At 44.7% G+C, this 18,854-nt stretch overlaps 1 protein-coding gene across 1 annotated transcript; it reads right to left on the bottom strand.

Moving 5' to 3' along the window:
* Nucleotides 1–4,684: 4,684 nt before the first annotated feature.
* LOC138769147 (speedy protein 1-A-like) lies at nt 4,685–7,503 on the bottom strand. The gene is made up of 7 exons (XM_069947405.1): nt 7,496–7,503; nt 6,862–6,911; nt 6,523–6,602; nt 5,843–5,901; nt 5,643–5,725; nt 5,161–5,329; nt 4,685–5,064 (listed from the first exon to the last, which is right to left on the bottom strand). The coding sequence occupies exons 2-7, from the start codon at nt 6,909–6,911 to the stop codon at nt 4,816–4,818; spliced, it is 690 nt and encodes a 229-aa protein (XP_069803506.1). The 5' UTR covers nt 7,496–7,503; the 3' UTR covers nt 4,685–4,815.
* Nucleotides 7,504–18,854: the final 11,351 nt, after the last annotated feature.

Here is an 18,854-nt window from a genome sequence, read left to right as displayed (position 1 = left end):
TGCACAGTGCTAGTCCAGCACACAGGTATGATGGTAGTACCTGCTTTATGTTGTGGCTGGCTGTAATCCCCAAAATAGTCGGTGACCGGTCGGGTTGTGATGGCTCCCTTGGGTTCTTGTGACGGTAGTCCTGAGTGCCAATTGACCCACCCAGACTATCGGTAGCACCACCCACAGAAAGGGGAAAAATAACCCAGGGTGTGCGGTTTGTGTGTATGGGTACTGGTCCGTAGGAAAGGAGTGCTAGTGATATACAAATATAACAGCTTTACTGTGCAGTCTCTTAGTAGTACAATACACTTTTGTAGAAAAAACTGAATCTTTACACGGACTTACTACTTAAACTTGTTTGTGCTTGAGGAGGTGCCTTGAGGAGTAGAGTAGAAGAGAGGTAGTTATAGCGGTGCTTGAACAGTTGAAAGTAGAGTAGAGTAGCATAGAGGAGAAGAGTTTGTTGGCGGAGTCCTAACCCAATGTAGCAATGTACTCTGACGGAACTTGAGAGAATACTTGTAGAGTGAGAAGTTACTTGTACCCGTGTTTAGACTTTGGTCTGACCACCTTGTGTCCTACATTGCCGGGGAGGGAAACTGCCACTAAAAATTGCAGCCGTGGATTTTAAATGTGTGCAGGGTGTGAACTGTGCTGTTACCTCTCTCTGCTGACAACATGATGTGATCCTGGTGGGTTATGCATGTTACTTACAGGTCTTGTTCCAAATTGTTGTGATTTTAGACCAGCCTGCGGATTTGAAAGAGGAGAAATCTCAGGCTTTCCTTTATGACCTGATCTCTGTTTATAGTCTGTTTCTGGTTTGGGTTTTAAATTCTTTGTCAGATAATCTTTCTGTGTAAATGGAGCCTTAGCCTTGGAAGCGACCCATGTGGTGAGAATAGCATGTTTATTATGTTGTATGAAAGGGCAACAATATATCAGAAGTTTTACATGGCCAAAGTACCCTTTAATGTTTCCATTCAACAATGTTGCAGTTCTGTACTGACTACTTCTGCTCTTGGCCTCCACTGACCTGCTTCATCCTGTGTTCCTGTATGGACAATACATCATGGCAGTATCATGTGCTCTTCCTTATACCTTGGCAGTACCATATTACCATATCCACGCTTCTCTACCTTTCCTGCACACTCTGCCCCCCCCCCTCCATGAATAGGAACACAGGACATAAGTGATCATACTACCAACAATACTGTGTGTGACCCCCCCCCTCCCTTACTAAACACTTGGGTCCATTAAAACTTCCATCCTAAAGCCCCTATTCCACGGGCCGACATAGAGGAGCAAACGAGCGATTATGGCCGATATAGTTCCATGGAATAGGGCCTTACCTAGACCATGCCCTGCTGGCCCGACCCCTTGTAAGATCTGAAGTCAGGTAACCCCCTATTGATCCATACAGCCCTGAGGCTAAGGCTACAGATGTAACCAGTGCACCAGAGGCCATATGGGGGTCTATTTGAAAGCTATCTGAAAGCTAGTGATAAGTGAACCGGGTTCGGGTTCGAGTCCTTTCCAACCCGAACGATCGGCATTTGATTATCGGGGGCTTCTAAACTTGGATAAAGCTCTAAGGTTGTCTGGAAAACATGGATACAGCCAATGACTATATCCATGGTTTCCACATAGCCTTAGGGCTTAATCCAACTTCAGCAGCCACCGCTAATCAAATGCCGAACGTTCGGGTTCGGATGGACTCGAGCATGCTTGAGGTTCACTCATCTCTACTGATAGCTACTCTGCATCAGGACCCTCTGACTTTCATTGGAAACATGTTCTCTATTGGGCTTCTAATGACTTTTCTACTTGTAGTATAATAATAAAAAAAACAACAACAACACATTGACACAGATGTATTAAGCTGCCTTAAAATCTTCACTTTCAGATTTTTTTCCCCACAGCAACCAGTCACAGCTCAGGTTTTATATCTTAAGAAGCTTTGGTAAAATGAGACCTGAGCTGTGAATAGTTTTTTAAAAAAAACAGGCAGATTGGGTTTGAGGCATCTTGATAAATCTGTTTTCATGCTGAGTATAAAAGGTTTTCATCTATTGGAATTTTAAGGGACCGATTTCTGTCCTTTTAGGCCATGTTCACACAGTGTATGAACATCGGCTGTTGTTTGACTACAGTATCAGCCAGATGAACATTGCTTTATTTTAATTGGAACACATACACATTCTGGTGTGCCCACGCTTCAATTTGCCATAGACCACAATGTAAAGTACAGCCAGGAGCCATACTTTACACTATAACACAGTCTATCTCGTTCACTATCAGACCTTACTAAATATAGGCCGCACAAAATAGAACTGTCAAATATTTTCTGTGGCCGCAGAGAACCACGGCCATAGTGTATACATGGTGTATATACTACGGCCAAGATTCCATAGACTGCTATTCAATGAAGCAGTGATGTTTGTACAGTATGTGAACTTGGCCTTAAAGTGAACTAAAGCGTATTCTGGGATCCAATTTTTTAAATGAAAACTAAGGAATACTGACCTACCCCAGTCCCCTGGGGCTCCTGGTCCAGTGACTTCCAGTCTCCTGCTGGCAAATGTAATAACTGGCTCCATAGAATAAAATATGCAGAACTCTTTGAGAATAACTCATATATACTGCACATAAACAGTGCAAAAACCAGTCAGAGACACTGACACAGAAGGTCTGTTCAAATAGGATTTCTCCTGTTCTTTATTCTGGTGAAAAATGAGTATACAAAAACACATCACAACCTCTGATCATCTGACCAGCAGAACACAGAATTTAAAATTTATTATAACTCAACCCTGACTTGTACTTCTCAATACCGTTGTTTGGAGATCTCCTTGTTCTTTATGGTGTTGTTTGGTTAGTCGTGTCTCTTGCTTAATGGTGTTGCAGCCTCTTGGTTCTTTCAGAGACAGTGTGTATTTTACATGAGCCGATTATTGGCCAGGAGCGTTGCTAGAAATGCTCCTTCGGCTGATAATCGCCCTTTGTAAAAGTGACAGCGATTAGCTGAGAAACGGGAAAATTAGGGATCTTCAGCTGCTTGCATCTTTTGAGCTGATTTTAAAATTTATCATTATCAGCCACACATCTCCCTGTGTAAAAGGGATGGGGGGGGGGCAATAACTGGGAAACTGAGAGCACAGGTATGCATATATTCATGCTGTCAAGTTTCCAGATCCAACAAGCAGTTCTGCGCTGCTGTGTGATCTGGCATTCCGTTCTCCCGTCCTGCTCTCCAGCTACCCCTGTATCTTTAGGACACTACCTCCTCCTGAATGGTGTTTTCTTTTCAGTCTGACACAGTGCTCTCTGCTTACATCTCTGTCCGAGACAGGAACTGTCCAGAGCAGAAAAAGGTATTCTATGGGAATTTGCTGCTGGTCTGGACACTTCCAGTCTAGGACAGAGATGTCAGCAGAGAGCACTGTGTCAGACTGAAAAGGAAACATCACTTCCTGCGGGACATACAGCAGCTGATAAGTACTGGAAGACTTGCAATTTTTTAATAGAGGTTAATTACAAATTTATGTAACTTTCTGGAACCAGTTGATTTGAAAGATAAAGATTTTTGCTTCATAACCCCTTTAACTGCTATTGACATTACAGGAGAGGACTACCACATCAGGAGTGGTCTGACTGCTGGGACTGCTACTGATCAAGAGATTTTAGAAAAATTGTTTCACCAAATGAACAGACTGGCTATGCAAAGCAAGCGCTGCATTTGTTTTCCATGTGGCCTTTGAACATTGCTGAGCGCAGAGAGGGGCAATGTTCAATGACCCCCTTAGAAAATTAATGGAGCATTAGTACCGCATACCCTGGCAAAGCAGCTGAACATTGCCAAACTGACCATTGGCTGTTTGTAGACTACGAATACCTGATGAAAAGAAATAAATAAGTGCTGCTGCTTTTAATTTTCATTTGTGTAAATGATAAGTAGGTAACCCCTTTTATAAGGTCTTTGTATGCTTTTGTAGTGTGATCAGAAGTGAGAATATTATCAAAAATACATTACAGATACCGCCATATACTGCTTACACAAGAAAAGACTCAGTGACCAAGTAAGGAGGGTTAAAGAGAAATTTATTGTATGTATGTGTGTATGTATGTGTTGTGATTGTTACCACCCATCACTCACGAAGAGCGTACAGCAACACACAGGACAGGAAAAACCCCCTGTGGAGGAAACCTGCAGGGAAGCCATGGCCACTGTATTGCCCTTCCTCTGGCATTCTAAGGGAGGATAACACTATATATCATCAATCATTTAGTTGGGGCTGTGTAGAGAGAGTGTATATGTTAATTTGTGTCAGTGTGTGTGACTTTTAAAGGGGTTTTCTACACGAAATGTACTGACGAGCTATCCACCGGATTGCTCATTAGTCACTGAATTACCGACACCCGACACCAACGTCATTCAGTTGTTCAGTGACCCCACTACACAGTAATCAGTCTGTCTTAGTGCATTGTGTAGTGGTGATGATATGTAACTGCAGCTCAGGTGACATTCAAGAGAATATGAGCTGAGCTACAGTTTCACATTGTCACTGCTACACAGTGACCAGAGACAAACATCATTCACTATGCAGTGCGGTATGCTCAGCTGATCAGTGTGGCTGCCGGTTGTTGGCACCTTACCGATCAGTGACTGATGGGATATCCTGTTGATAGCTCATCAGTAAATTTTTCCTGGAAAACCCCTTTAAAAGTACTGTGTTGGTGTGTTGGAGGGTAAAGGGAATGATGTGTGTGTGCATGCATGTGTTTTACATTACCTGCTCCTTTGGGTCATCCGTCATGGTCTTCTTAGTCGAGGATCTCAATCGATGTTCCAGGGTCCACTGCTGTGTCGATCTGGCTTAGGATGTTACCGACCACTTTCCACCTGCATGGATACAAAACGATGTTCCTGCAGCGAGCGCATGAATATGGGTAACCCCATGGGCCTTGTACTTGGAACTCCCATGCGCTCCTCCTCCACCAACGAATGGCCCAGCTGTGATGGGGACGCCTCTGTCGCATCCATGCCCAGTGGAAAGGGTCCTGTGCCATGATCTGGAATTAAATAATTTATGATTGAATCATCTTTTCATGAAGGATTCATAATCATAGACTACACTTCTGGCTATACATATCTTTTTGATTACTAACCTCTTCACACGTGGTCTGGTCAATCCAAGCTCTGAAGTCCATCCGGTAAAGCAAATAGTTCCGTTGGTCGTGCAGCTCTTCCTTCCGCCATTCCCAGGATCTTCCTAAGGCCCACGCGTAGATCTCGTATCTGAAGTCCTCATCTTCTTCAAACTGGTTCGCTAGATAACTGAAGAAGAGAAAGTGAAGTCATGGTTTACTATATACTTCCATATCAGTGTAAAAGAATCTTGTATGGATCTAATAATAGTAACAATGTGAAATTATGTTGATATGAACCTATATGGTACAAATGCTACATGCTAAAATCTATAGGCTTTTTATGCTTTCTCTGCATATAAATAATAAAATCCCCTTTCACCTTTCTCCTATGTAATGAACATAATTGTTTAACAAACTATGATGGAAAAGCTGACTTGAAGCATCAGATTTACAATTACTTGACAGCATTCCCTTAGACATATACACATGAATAAACTCACAGGGATGCAAAAAAGTATTCTTTATACTCCTCGATGGTCAGTCCAGCTCTCTTGAAGTACGCGAGGGTCATTGCTAGCAGATACTAGTAAGAGAAGAAAGGAGTTATGTTTTAGCTATATGTGGTGATTATATGTCTATGTGTAATATTATAGGACCATCATCCTCACACACACAATTCACCCAAGCAGTATATAAGTACCTTGTCTGAGATCCGTAGGCAGATGTCCTTGGCCAAAAACAGTTGGATGTCCTTGTCGTCTAAGAAACAAGTTGAATAAAAGATTGTTTCAATTCAACACAGTTTTTAAATGACAAGAAGATTATTGGAGTATACGTATTTCTGTCCCTTTGATTGTTGTCAGGGCACAGCACAGTACAAGCAGCTGTGTCTCTATCTGGTCCTGTTGCTCAGCCCTATTCCCTTCAGATGGCGGGAAATCCTAATAGATTATCTGGTCTCTGCAGTTTTGTATGAATTGATTGTCTGGGCTTTGTCATGTGACCAGCATTACCGGGCTTTATCACAGGTGTTTTTCTTATAATGAATATGGCTGGTAATGCTGATCACAAGGTAAGGCCCACACAGTCAATTTAGGTAAATGATGGAACACAGCATTTAATCTGCTGCAGATCCTGTATATTGTGCTCTATGGCTAATTGAAGTGGGGGCACACCTAAATGTGCCCGCATTCCAATTAAAATGAAGTTATGTTCATACGGCCAATACTGCAGTATCAGCCGGGTAAAAATCTGAGACATCGGCTGTTAGTTGACACAGCAAACAGCGGCCCTGTCAAATAATGGTCGATGTTTATGCCATGTGTGAACATGGCCTAAAGCAGGAAAACTACAATCGTTGGAAGGTGCAGTGAATTTTACCAAGCAGGTTCAGGAATGCAGCTATTTCTTCTGGCTGCAGGTCGGGGTCCTTCCTCCTCTTCATGGTGGTGGTCATTGATCTGTGATATAAAAAATAGATTTTACTGTCAGAATTCCAGCGATACAAGATACAACATAGCATAGGCATATAAGGATAAGTGAACAATTTATTAAAAAATAAAAAAGATCCATTGTAATGTAAGGAGAATATATGACCTGTCTTTGGCTAAGAGAAAGTGATGGTAATATAATAGATGAGCTTTGTGTTGTGAATAGTATATAAGATAAGGTGTAGTACAGTAAGTGTGGATTTGCAGTGATATAAAATCTTGTACTTACGTCTCCTCTTCATAAAGGTCGATCAGTTCTCTCTTCCTCTTCCTCGCCATCTTTTAAAATGAGAGGAATATTACCATTAATATGTGGGAACATGGATTCTGAAGAAGATATTTCCTATGTTGTATTGGCATGAATTTACACTATGGGCACTGCTCTGGCATTATACCAGGGTATAGCGTTAGGCTCGCACCCTGTGATAGTGCTTGAAGGGGCCCAGAAGCCTCCCAATACATAAGAAGACTTGTGTATTATAGGCGCATAGTATATTGGGGGTGGGGGAGTATCAAGTTACAAGTCTGTTTAATTGTTTTTTACCCTATATGCATGCCTTCTGATTAGTTTACCAGCCAGACAGGGGTTAAATGATTATACAGTACATCCAAACTTAACCCCTGCCTGGCTGGTAATTTGAGCAGGAGGCATGCATACAGGGTATACAGCCTGCTAAATAACAACAGACACGGCCCACTCAGAAGCAGAAGCTTGCTGCTCTTGAGTAGGAATCCCTGTTTGGATTCTCTTCATTATAATAGGGGTACCTGTTCCCCTATTTTGTATGTGTGTGTGTGTGTGTGTTGTCCCTCGCTGTAGTAACAGAAAAACAGAAAAATCTACAATATATGAGATCAATTACCTGGAACTGAAGTCACCTCTTCTAAGCATAAAATAAGAAACAGTAAAGAATTGGTTATTATAAGTCCTTTATTCTAAGGAAAATAATGCAAATAATAAATTCATCAATTCATTTGCTTATTCTTTAAGTTTTTCATTGCATCATTTAAATAACATAATAACTTTATTGTACAGATCATTTAGTCATTTCATTCGTGTCCATATCAAATATTTCAGTGAGTTTATTTCACTACATTTGCAAAACATTCTTCAAGAATGAAAAGAATCATGTTTGTGCTCTCATACAAATGTCCTAGTTTCTCATTAATATAGCCTAATATTTATTGATTAAAGGAGAAGCAAAAATTTTTTTTATTAAAGTATTGTATTGCCCCCCCCCCCCCAAAAAAAAAATAAAATAAAGTTATACAAATCACTAATATACACTTATTAAGGGAAATGCACATAAAGGGTCATGGCAGGGGGACAGTGAGGGACACAGGGCACTGGAGGGACACTGAGCATCCCTCTGCGATCATCCTCTCCAGCAGCCACAGCCCGCACAGCTCTGGGAGTCGGGGCGTGACATCACCATTTATCCAGGAAGTGACATCGCCATTTTATCCAGGAAGTGAAGCCTTGGTGCAGTAGTAAGTGCAGGGAGAAAAGCACTTTATAAGCATTTCCCGTAATAAGTGTATATTGGTACCACCAGGTACCATCAGGCACCATCAGGTAGATCCTCTTCAATCTGACACAGGGATAAAACGGAGCCGTCACAGGGAAGCCGGTGCCGCGGTCCGTTTTTCGATCCGCGGCCCGGTTCCCTTTATGGCACCATTCTATCCAGGGGTACCGGGTTGGTGCTCAAGCACTGGCTTGCTTCGGGGGCTCCCCCTCAGCCAATTAGTGTGCTGTGGCAGTGATTTGCTGAGGGGAACAGGGCAGGGTAGCGCACTGATTTGCTGAGGGGAACATCCAGCAGTATGTAACTGACAGTAACTGACAACTGTTAACCCCCCGCTGGCCGGAGCATACTGTACCTGCTCCATGTTCGAGCTTGCTTTGGGGGTTCCTGGCTGGACGTCCTCCTCAGCAAATCAGTGCACTGCCCTGATGCAGCACACTGATTGGTTGAGGGGAATGTCCAGATGCCGGAAGCCCCCAAACCAAGCAGGAGTGTCGAGCAGGTATAGTATGTGGGGGGTTTAACGGGGCTATAACCAGGGCCATTTCTAGGACCGGGCGGGCCGGGCCCGGCCCCCGCGCACTCATGGCATCGGTGCTGGTACCAGCAACCCCCCCTGCTCCCTGCCCAACCAGGACCTCTTACCCTGGACACCACGGGGCTCCGGGCACTAGCCTCCCTCCATCCCTCACTGATGTCCTCAGTGCGGCCCCTTGTCTCTGCAGCTGATGACGGATCCCGCAGCAGGCGCAGGAATTACGTCATCGGGCATCCTGGGGGATCCCTCCGGCCTCCGGCAAGGTGAAGAGGGGAGAAGATAAAGGCCTTCTCCATGCCAGGATTGGATTAGGTAAGTATAATGCTGTTGTTTTTTTCCCGGAGGAGGGGGGGAGGGGTTGGGTTACGTGGCTGAAGTCCTATATACAGCCCTATACACAGTCCTATATACTATCCTATACACAGTCCTATATACAGGCTGTATATAGGACTGTGTATAGGATAGTATATAAGACTGTGTATAAGATAGTATATAGGGTTGTATATAGGACTGTGTATAGGATAGTATATAGGACTGTGTATAGGATAGTATATAGGACTGTGTATAGGAAAGTATATAGGACTGTGTATAGCATAGTATATAGGATAGTATATAGGGCTGTATATACGACTGTGTGTAGGATAGTATATAGGGCTGTATATAGGACTGTGTATAGCAAAGTGTATAGGGCTGTATATAGGACTGTGTATAGGATAGTATATAGTACTGTGTATAGGATAGTATATAGGGGTGTATATAGGATAGTATATAGGACTGTGTATAGGATAGTATATAGGGCTGTATATAGGACTGTGTATAGGATAGTATATAGGACTGTGTATAGGATAGTAAATCGGGCTGTATAATACAGCCCTATATACTATCCTATACACAGTCCTATATACTATCCTATACACAGTCCTATATACTATACTATACACAGTCCTATATACTATCCTATACACAGCCCTATATACTATCCTATACACAGCCTTATATACTATCCTATACACAGCCCTATATACTATCCTATACACAGTCCTATATACAGCCCTATATACTATCTTATACACAGTCCTATATACAGCCCTATATACTATCCTATACACAGTCCTATATTCTATCCTATACACAGTCCTATATACAGCCCATTATACTATCCTATCCACAGTCCTATATACTATCCTATACACAGTCCTATATACTATCCTATACACAGTCCTATATACAGCCCTATATACTATCCTATACACAGTCCTATATACAGCCCTATATACTATCCTATATTACTATATGGGGCACAGCAGGAGGCATTATTACTATATGGAAGCACAGCAGGGAGCATTATTACTATATGGAGGCACATCAGGGAGCATTATTACTATATGGAGGCACAGCAGGGGACATTATTACTATATGGGGGCACTGCAGGGGATCCTGCATACAGGGGGTAACCCAGATACCTACTGACTTTAGTGCACCAAAAAGCAGAATTACTATAATTTGGGAGACTATAATGAGGGAAAAATGGAAGGAAGTTGCTAGAAATGTGCGGAAGCCTAAGATGTCTGTCTGGCAGGTTCTGAAGAAACGAATTGTAGCTGCAAGAAGTTGTTGTGGAGGTCTGGGCCCGATAGAGAGAAAAAAGAAAGTGACGCCTCAGATCAAAGATGACATCACCTGTAAGTCCCTGAATGATGTTTTTGTATATTTTGTATTCAGTAGAACTTTATCTGTTAGGGGTGCAACACTGTTCTATGCTGCAGTACACACACTGCTTCTTCCTAGTAACCCGAATCTTGATAAAAGCCCCCCTTCCTTTCCCAGGGCTGAACTGAGTGATGGGGGGGGGGGAGGGGGAGGGGGGCACTTTTATCAAGATTTGCCCTGTTGCGAAAATGCCCTAGAAACTGCCCTGGCTGTAACTTACATAGTCACAGCGGGATGTCAATATGTCCTCTCATAGAAACCAACAGGAAGGGATCCGCAGCGGATTTCGCTGGGAATTCACAGCGAGAAATATGCTGTGGATCAGGTTTGTGTGTTTGTACACTAATGCTAATATTCATTAGACTAGAAATCAAGGGGAGCCTCAGTATCCATAGTGCTGCATGCAGTAGTGCTAGCGATAGCTAACTGTGCTGAAGCAAGGCATGAGCAGCCCTGCAGTTTCCAACACACCCAATGATGACAGCAGAGTGGCCGTCTTACCCCTTACTAATGCCGCTCTTTGAAAATGTGGGGAAAAAAAAAATTACCGTCTTTAAAGTTATATAACTTTATGTAAGAAATGTCAAACAAAAAGTACTGTGACTGTCTGTATCTGTAACATGTAGATGGATTTCTTTTGTATTTACTTATTTTGGATTTCTATTCTAATTAAACGCTATGGGGGAGATTTATCAAACTGGTAGAATTGGCTCAGTTGCCCCTAGCAACCAATCAGACTCCACCTTTCATTTTTAAAGAATCTGTGAAGAAAAAAAAGTGGAATCTGATTGGTTGCTAGGGGCAACTAAGACAATTCTACTTTACACCAGTTTGATAAATCTCCCCCTATGTGTATGTACATAGCCTAATATACTGTATAACACTAAGTCACATAAAGACACAATGGAGGAAATATACAGTATAGTATATTGCAATATTATATAATAATGGGATGATTATATAATATAATAAAAGTATTGCTGCCTTATAAGAATATGCCCTGTTGCCCATAGCAACCAATCACAGCTCATATTTAATTATACCAGGCCTTATTAATATAGGAAAACTAAGCTGTGATTGGTTGCTATGGGTAACAACGAATATTATAACTATAACTCTGCTTGAGCAATCGCCCCCAATTTCTTTATAATTATAGATAACCATAGAATAATAATAATAATAATAATAATAATAATAATAATAATAATAATAATAATAATAATATTTTATCGTACTCATAAGTGTTGGGATTTATTCTTTATTAATCTGGCGCTCCAGTGTGCTGTTTATATGTAAGAGACATTTTATAGATATGCAGATTATCCTGTTTGGTGCACTGGGGGCGTCCTTCACCCCTGCCCGCTCCTCCTCTAGTATTCTTTATTCGTTAGGGGGTGATGAGGAGCGGGCATGGGGTAAAGGACGCCCCCAGTGCACCAAACAGGATACTCTGCATATCTATAAAATCTGACATATTAACAGCACACTGGAGCGCCATAATAGAGGGACCATGGACGTCTTTGTATAATGCCCTACTGGCTGCCCAAACCTACTGATAGATTCCCTATAATAATTGTTCTGGATATTACTATACTGTATAATTACTACATCACCAAAAAGATAAGAAATGAACCACTTACAATTGCAAGTTGAAAAGTTATTTTTATTAATGGAAAAAAAATACAGTGAAAACATAAATACCATAAACAGTGAGCCATGACTGCTGATACATAAACCAGTAACAAGGGGGACTCAGAGTGGGGGAGCACTTACTATGGTACAAATAACAGATCACATAATGTGCAGTACAATAGCAGCATAGTACATGAGGTAATACATAACAGCAGGATTACAGGGAAGCACAGACATCAAACTGCAGGTGCAGAACAGAACATCTGAGAAGTGCATGAGCTCTACCTGTAACCAGGTAATAATTACTGAGGTCCATGCACACAGCCCCCGCCCTGACGTATGTTTCTTCGAGGGGTACGAATTACTAATACACATTATAATAGACACAATGGTGGAGATAGATTGCATTGTCTTATAATAACAATGTCCTCTGTTGCACATAGAAACCAATCACAGCTCATATTTAATTATACTAGAGCTTAATAATATAGGAAAGCTTAGCTGTGATTGGTTGCTATGGGAAACAAAGATTATTATTACTATAAAAGACACAATGGGGGAGGTATATTACAATGTCTTATAATAATGTCCTCTGTTGCCCATAGCAACCAATCACTCTGCCTTGATTATACCAGAGCTCATATATATAAAGGAAAGCTGAGCTGTGATTGGTTGCTATGGACAACAAAGAATATTATTATTTTAAATGACCCAATGGGGAGATATATTGCACTTTCTTACAGTAATAATGTCCTCTGTTGCCCATAGCAACCAATCACAACTCTGCTTTCATTATAGCAGAGTCCATTAGTATAGGAAAGCTGAGCTGGGATTGGTTGCTATGGGCAACCAAGGACAATATTATTGTAAAACAGCTTGCTCAATCTCCCACAATTACTTTTATAGTTACATATAACAATAGAATAATAATAATGGGGATAAACATTACCAAAAATCACCAGGAGAATTGTGCTGCTACTTTACTTCTGAAGACTTGTAGACGGTTGGTGATGTCTCTCAGGTCGCGCTGATGTACAGTCGGGTCTCCTCTTCCTCCGCAGAATACAGGAAATACTCACAAAGTCGCAAAATCAGGAACAAAATGAAGCCGGTCTGTTCTCCAAAGGAGCAATCGCTGACTGGCAACGGGTGATGTTGTTTGTTTATCTTTCAATCCAAATCCTGCGATCCTATTGGCTGATGCCGGCGACAACCAGATCCTGTGATCCTATTGGCTGATGCCTGCAGCGCTAAGATCCTGTGATCCTATTGGCTGATGCCTGCAGCGCTAAGATCCTGTGATCCTATTGGCTGATGCCTGCAGCGCTAAGATCCTGCGATCCTATTGGCTGATGTCTGTGGCACCTATTATGGCCATTCTACCCATCAATGTCTATGGCAAAGACCACAGTAATGCCATGCAGCATTTATATTATAAGACTTCTCAGTAACTGCTAGAACCTGAGGATATATTTTTCCTCCGTGTGTCTGTAGTGGGAGCTGCCATGTTGGTCTATAAGTTTCTTTAGCTAATTCAGAATAAGCAAGGGCAAAGGTCATGTCTCCAGGCATTGCCTAATGGGCAACAGGTTTCCAAAACTGATGCCTGGAGGTATATATAACATTGATCTGTTATGTTACAGGGTCAGGGGTGACGTCTGAATTCATTTTGGGGTCTCATTGTCTGGACTTCTTTCGGTAAAATAACTGGTTTGGAGAATTCCTGCTCCTACAAGGACCATAAACACCTTGGACCTTCTTGTACAACATCACATCCTCTCCTTCAGCCACTCCTCGAGACATCGCATAACAGCGCACCCACACACGCCTGACCCTGCAGAACATCGCATAACAGTGCACCCACACACGCCTGACCCTGCAGAACATCGCATAACAGTGCACCCACACACGCCTGACCCTGCAGAACATCGCATAACAGTGCACCCACACACCCCTGACCCTGCAGAACATCGCATAACAGTAAACCCACAAACCCCTGACCCTGCAGAACATCTCATAACAGTGCACCCAAACACCCCTGACCCTGCAGAACATCGCATAACAGTGCACCCACACACGCCTGACCCTGCAGAACATCGCATAACAGTGCACCCACACACGCCTGACCCTGCAGAACATCGCATAACAGTGCACCCACACACCCCTGACCCTGCAGAACATCGCATAACAGTAAACCCACAAACCCCTGACCCTGCAGAACATCTCATAACAGTGCACCCAAACACCCCTGACCCTGCAGAACATCGCATAACAGTGCACCCACACACGCCTGACCCTGCAGAACATCGCATAACAGCGCAACCACACACGCCTGACCCTGCAGAACATTGCATAACAGTGCACCCACACACCCCTGACCCTGCAGAACATCTCATAACAGTGCACCCAGACACCCCTGACCCTGCAGAACATCGCATAACAGTGCACCCAGACACGCCTGACCCTGCAAAACATCACATAACAGTGCACCCACACACCTCTGACCCTGCAGATTATCTCATAACAGTGCACCCAGACACTCCTGACGCTGCAGAACATTGCATAACAGTGCACCCAGACACCCCTGACCCTGCAGAACATCGCATAACAGTGCACACACACATGCCTGACCCTGCAAAACATCGCATAACAGTGCACCCACACACACTAACCCTGCAGAACATCGCACCCACACACCCCTGACCCTGCAGAACATCTCATAACAGTGCACCCAGACACCCCTGACCCTGCAGAACATCTCATAACAGTGCACCCAGACACTCCTGACCCTGCAGAACATCGCATAACAGTGCACCCACACACCCCTGACCCTGCAGAACATCTCATAACAGTGCACCCACACACCCCTGACCCTGCAGAACATCTCATAACAGTGCACCCAGACACTCCTGACCCTGCAGAACATCGCATAACAGTGCACCCACACAGCCCTGACCCTGCAGAACATCTCATAACAGTGCACCCACACACCCCTGACCCTGCAGAACATCTCATAACAGTGCACCCAGACACTCCTGACCCTGCAGAACATCGCATAACAGTGCACCCACACACGCCTGACCCTGGAGAACATCGCATAACAGTGCACCCACACACACACTGACCCTGCAGAACATCTCATAACAGTGCACCCACACACCCCTGACCCTGCAGAACATCTCATAACAGTGCACCCACACACCCCTGACCCATCAGAACATCTCATAACAGTGCACCCAGACACCCCTGACACTGCAGAACATCTCATAACAGTGCACCCAGACACCCCTGACCCTGCAGAACATCTCATAACAGTGTACCCAGACACTCCTGACCCTGCAGAATATCGCATAACAGTGCACCCACACACGCCTGACCCTGCAGAACATCGCATAACAGTGCACCCACACATGCCTGACTCTGCAGAACATCTCATAACAGTGCACCCAGACACCTCTGACCCTGCAGAACATCTCATAACAGTGCACCCAGACACCCCTGACCCGGCAGAACATCGAATAACAGTGCACACACACACTGACCCTGCAGAACATCTCATAACAGTGCACCCAGACACTTCTGACCCTGCAGAACATCGCATAACAGTGCACCCACACACGACTGACCCTGCAGAACATCGCATAACAGTGCACCCAGACACGCCTGACCCTGCAGAACATCTCATAACAGTGCACCCAGACACCCCTGACCCTGCAGAACATCTCATAACAGTGCACCCAGACACCCCTGACCCTGCAGAACATCTCATAACAGTGTACCCAGACACTCCTGACCCTGCAGAATATCGCATAACAGTGCAGCCAGACACGCCTGACCCTGTGAACATCGCATAACAGTGCACCCACACACGCCTGACCCTGCAGAACATCGCATAACAGTGCACCCACACATACCTGACCCTGCAGAATATCTCATAACAGTGCACCCAGACACCCCTGACCCTGCAGAACATGGCATAACAGTGCACCCACACACACTGACCCTGCAGAACATCTCATAACAGTGCACCCAGACACCCCTGACCCTGCATAACATTTCATAACAGTGCACCCACACACACTGACCCTGCAGAACATCTCATAACAGTGCACCCATACACCGCTGACCCTGCAGAACATCGCATAACAGTGCATCCACACACGCCTGACCCTGCAGAACATCGCATAACAGTACACCCACACACACTAACCCTGCAGAACATCGCACCCACACACCCCTGACCCTGCAGAACATCACTTAAAAGTGCACCCACACACCCCTGACCCTGCAGAACATCACACCCACACAACCCTGAACCTGCAGAACATGACTTAACAGTGCAACCACACACCCCTGACCCTGCAGAACATCGCACCCACACACCCCTGACCCTGCAGAATATTGCACCCACATACTATACAAATTAAAAAAAAATAAAAAACACCCCTGACCCTGCAGAACATTGCCCTCAATGTGGTTTACCTCCTGCTGCCTCATTAACAGCCCGGGAAACCAGCTGCCTCACAGCTTCATAGTTACAGTGCAGGGCGGGCGAGCGGGGGCAGGATGGATGGTAAGTAAATTTATTACAGTGACCCTGCAGAACATCGCATAAAAGTGCACCCACACACGCCTGACTCTGCAGAACATGGCATAACAGTGCACCCACACACCTGACCCTGCAGAACATCTCATAACAGTGCACCCAGACACCCCTTACCCTGCAGAACATGGCATAACAGTGCACCCACACACACTGACCCTGCAGAACATCTTATAACAGTGCACCCAGACACCCCTGACCCTGCAGAACATGGCATAACAGTGCACCCACACACACTGACCCTGCAGAACATCGCATAAAAGCACACCCACACACACTAACCCTGCAGAACATTGCACCTACACACCCCAGACCCTGCAGAACATCACTTAAAAGTGCACCCACACACCCCTGACCCTGCAGAACATCACACCCACACACCCCTGAACCTGCAGAACATGACTTAACAGTGCAACCACGCACCCCTGACCCTCCAGAACATCTCACTCACACACCCCTGATCTGCAGAATATTGCACCCACATACTATACAAATAAAAAAAACAAAACACCCCTGACCCTGCAGAACATTGCCCTCAATGTGGTTTACCTCCTGCTGCCTCATTAACAGCCCGGGAAACCAGCTGCCTCACAGCTTCATAGTTACAGTGCAGGGCGGGCGAGCGGGTGCAGGATGGATGGGTAAGTAAATTTATTACAGTGACCCGGAAAGCAATGGCGATTGGTACTGTCCAAGACAGCACCAATCGCCATTAGTGTCCGGGAAAAAGATGGCGCCGGTGCCACCCCCATGATTGCCGTGATGGGCCGGCCGGTAAAAAAAGTGTAAAATAAAAGTTTCCCCCTAAAAGTTTCTAGATAGCTGAGGGGTGCAGAACAGTATACTATGCAGGTGAGCACTATACTCACCTGATCTGGGCATCTGGAGTGAAGATCGGCGGTCCCGCGACGTATTCTTCTCCGCGTCGTCTAACTTCGGCACTCGTCGGCTCTTTGTCGTCTAACTTCGGAAATCTTCTGCTCTTAAGGCTCCCTGGTCATCTAACTTCGGAAATCTTCGGCAGCTTCACTCTACTGCCCCCTAGCGGCTGATCAGTATATATTGTACACTGATCAGTTGCTTTGGGGTAAAAAGAGTGGGGGTTTTTTTTCAAATTTTTTTTTTTGCAGCTGATCAGCAACTCCTCCTTTTTGGCGTATGGGTTGTTTTCCTCCTTTTTTTCTATATCCTACCGCCACTGTCTGCTGATAAGTACCGCACACAAGTGCGGCATTTATCAGCAACTGCTTGGCTTTTTTTTTTTTTACTGTAAAAATAAAATGTAAAAAACACTACATTACACTACACTACATGAAATAAAGTTTTACACTACACCACTACACATTTACATACCCCATATACCAATCTCCATATGAAAATGGCCCCCAGGGTGTTTTCGGCAGCGGAGGCATACGCTATTATTGCCTCCGCCACCGAAACAGTGAGGATGAATGGGGGGATCCTTCTTTCCTCCATTCATCCTCATTATCATCTTCCAGTGACGTGTCTGGGGGTAGCGTAGCGTATGCTGCCCCCCAGACACGTCTTTTCCGCCAGAACCTTCCCAATAAGAGATCACGGTAAGGCTAGAAATTCTACAAACTCTGTGAGAGTACCTCAGGGTACACTTACAGATTTTAGAGGCTATGTGCACACGCTGTATCAGACCGGCCGTTCCGTGACCCGGCCGGGGTCACGGAACGGCCGGTCTTAGCCCGGATCATCCCGGACGGTATTTAAGTGATCTTTCCGGCCGCGGAGCTCTGAGCCCGCATCAGATCTTCCCATAACCCACAGTGTGAACTAACAGGTCTTTCTGCGGCCGGAATTCACTGAATTCCAGCCGCAGAAAACTGACATGTCAGTTTTATCCGGCGCCACATGGGATGCCGGACAGAGCGCATACGATGTGTGTACGCTCTGGCCCGGATCCCATTGAACATAAAGCTATGTCACACACCGCAAAACTACGGCCATCCCCCTCTTCCGGTTCCTCGCTGCCCAAAGTACTGTAGCTTGCGGCACGATCCGAAGGACCCCGTATCGTACCAGGGCAACATTTTCCAGGTGACGTCCCCCACACTGGAAAAATGGAGACCCCAGAAGAAGTGCAGAGTGTGCCGTCATTGGGGGATTAGGAAGGACACCATTTACCAGTGTGACACCTGTCCTGATCACCCCGGCCTCTGCATACTGGATCGCTTCAAGGC

The sequence above is a fragment of the Dendropsophus ebraccatus genome, chromosome 12 (assembly GCF_027789765.1).
Source record: "Dendropsophus ebraccatus isolate aDenEbr1 chromosome 12, aDenEbr1.pat, whole genome shotgun sequence".
NCBI classification, from domain to species: Eukaryota; Metazoa; Chordata; class Amphibia; order Anura; family Hylidae; genus Dendropsophus; species Dendropsophus ebraccatus.
The sequence above is the reverse complement of the archived record's forward strand: the minus strand, read 5'-3'. Positions and strand labels throughout refer to the sequence as shown.

What these genes read in the sequence shown, in the direction of transcription:
- LOC138769147 (XM_069947405.1), bottom strand. Translation starts at nt 6,911, where the DNA reads ATGGCGAGGAAGAGGAAGAGAGAACTGATCGACCTTTATGAAGAGGAG. An exon ending in GACCTTTATGAAGAGGAGAC is followed by an intron (nt 6,603 to 6,861) that starts GTAAGTACAAGA and finishes TTTATATCACAG; the next exon opens with ATCAATGACCACCACCATGA. An exon ending in TGCATTCCTGAACCTGCTTG is followed by an intron (nt 5,902 to 6,522) that starts GTAAAATTCACT and finishes CTTGTTTCTTAG; the next exon opens with ACGACAAGGACATCCAACTG.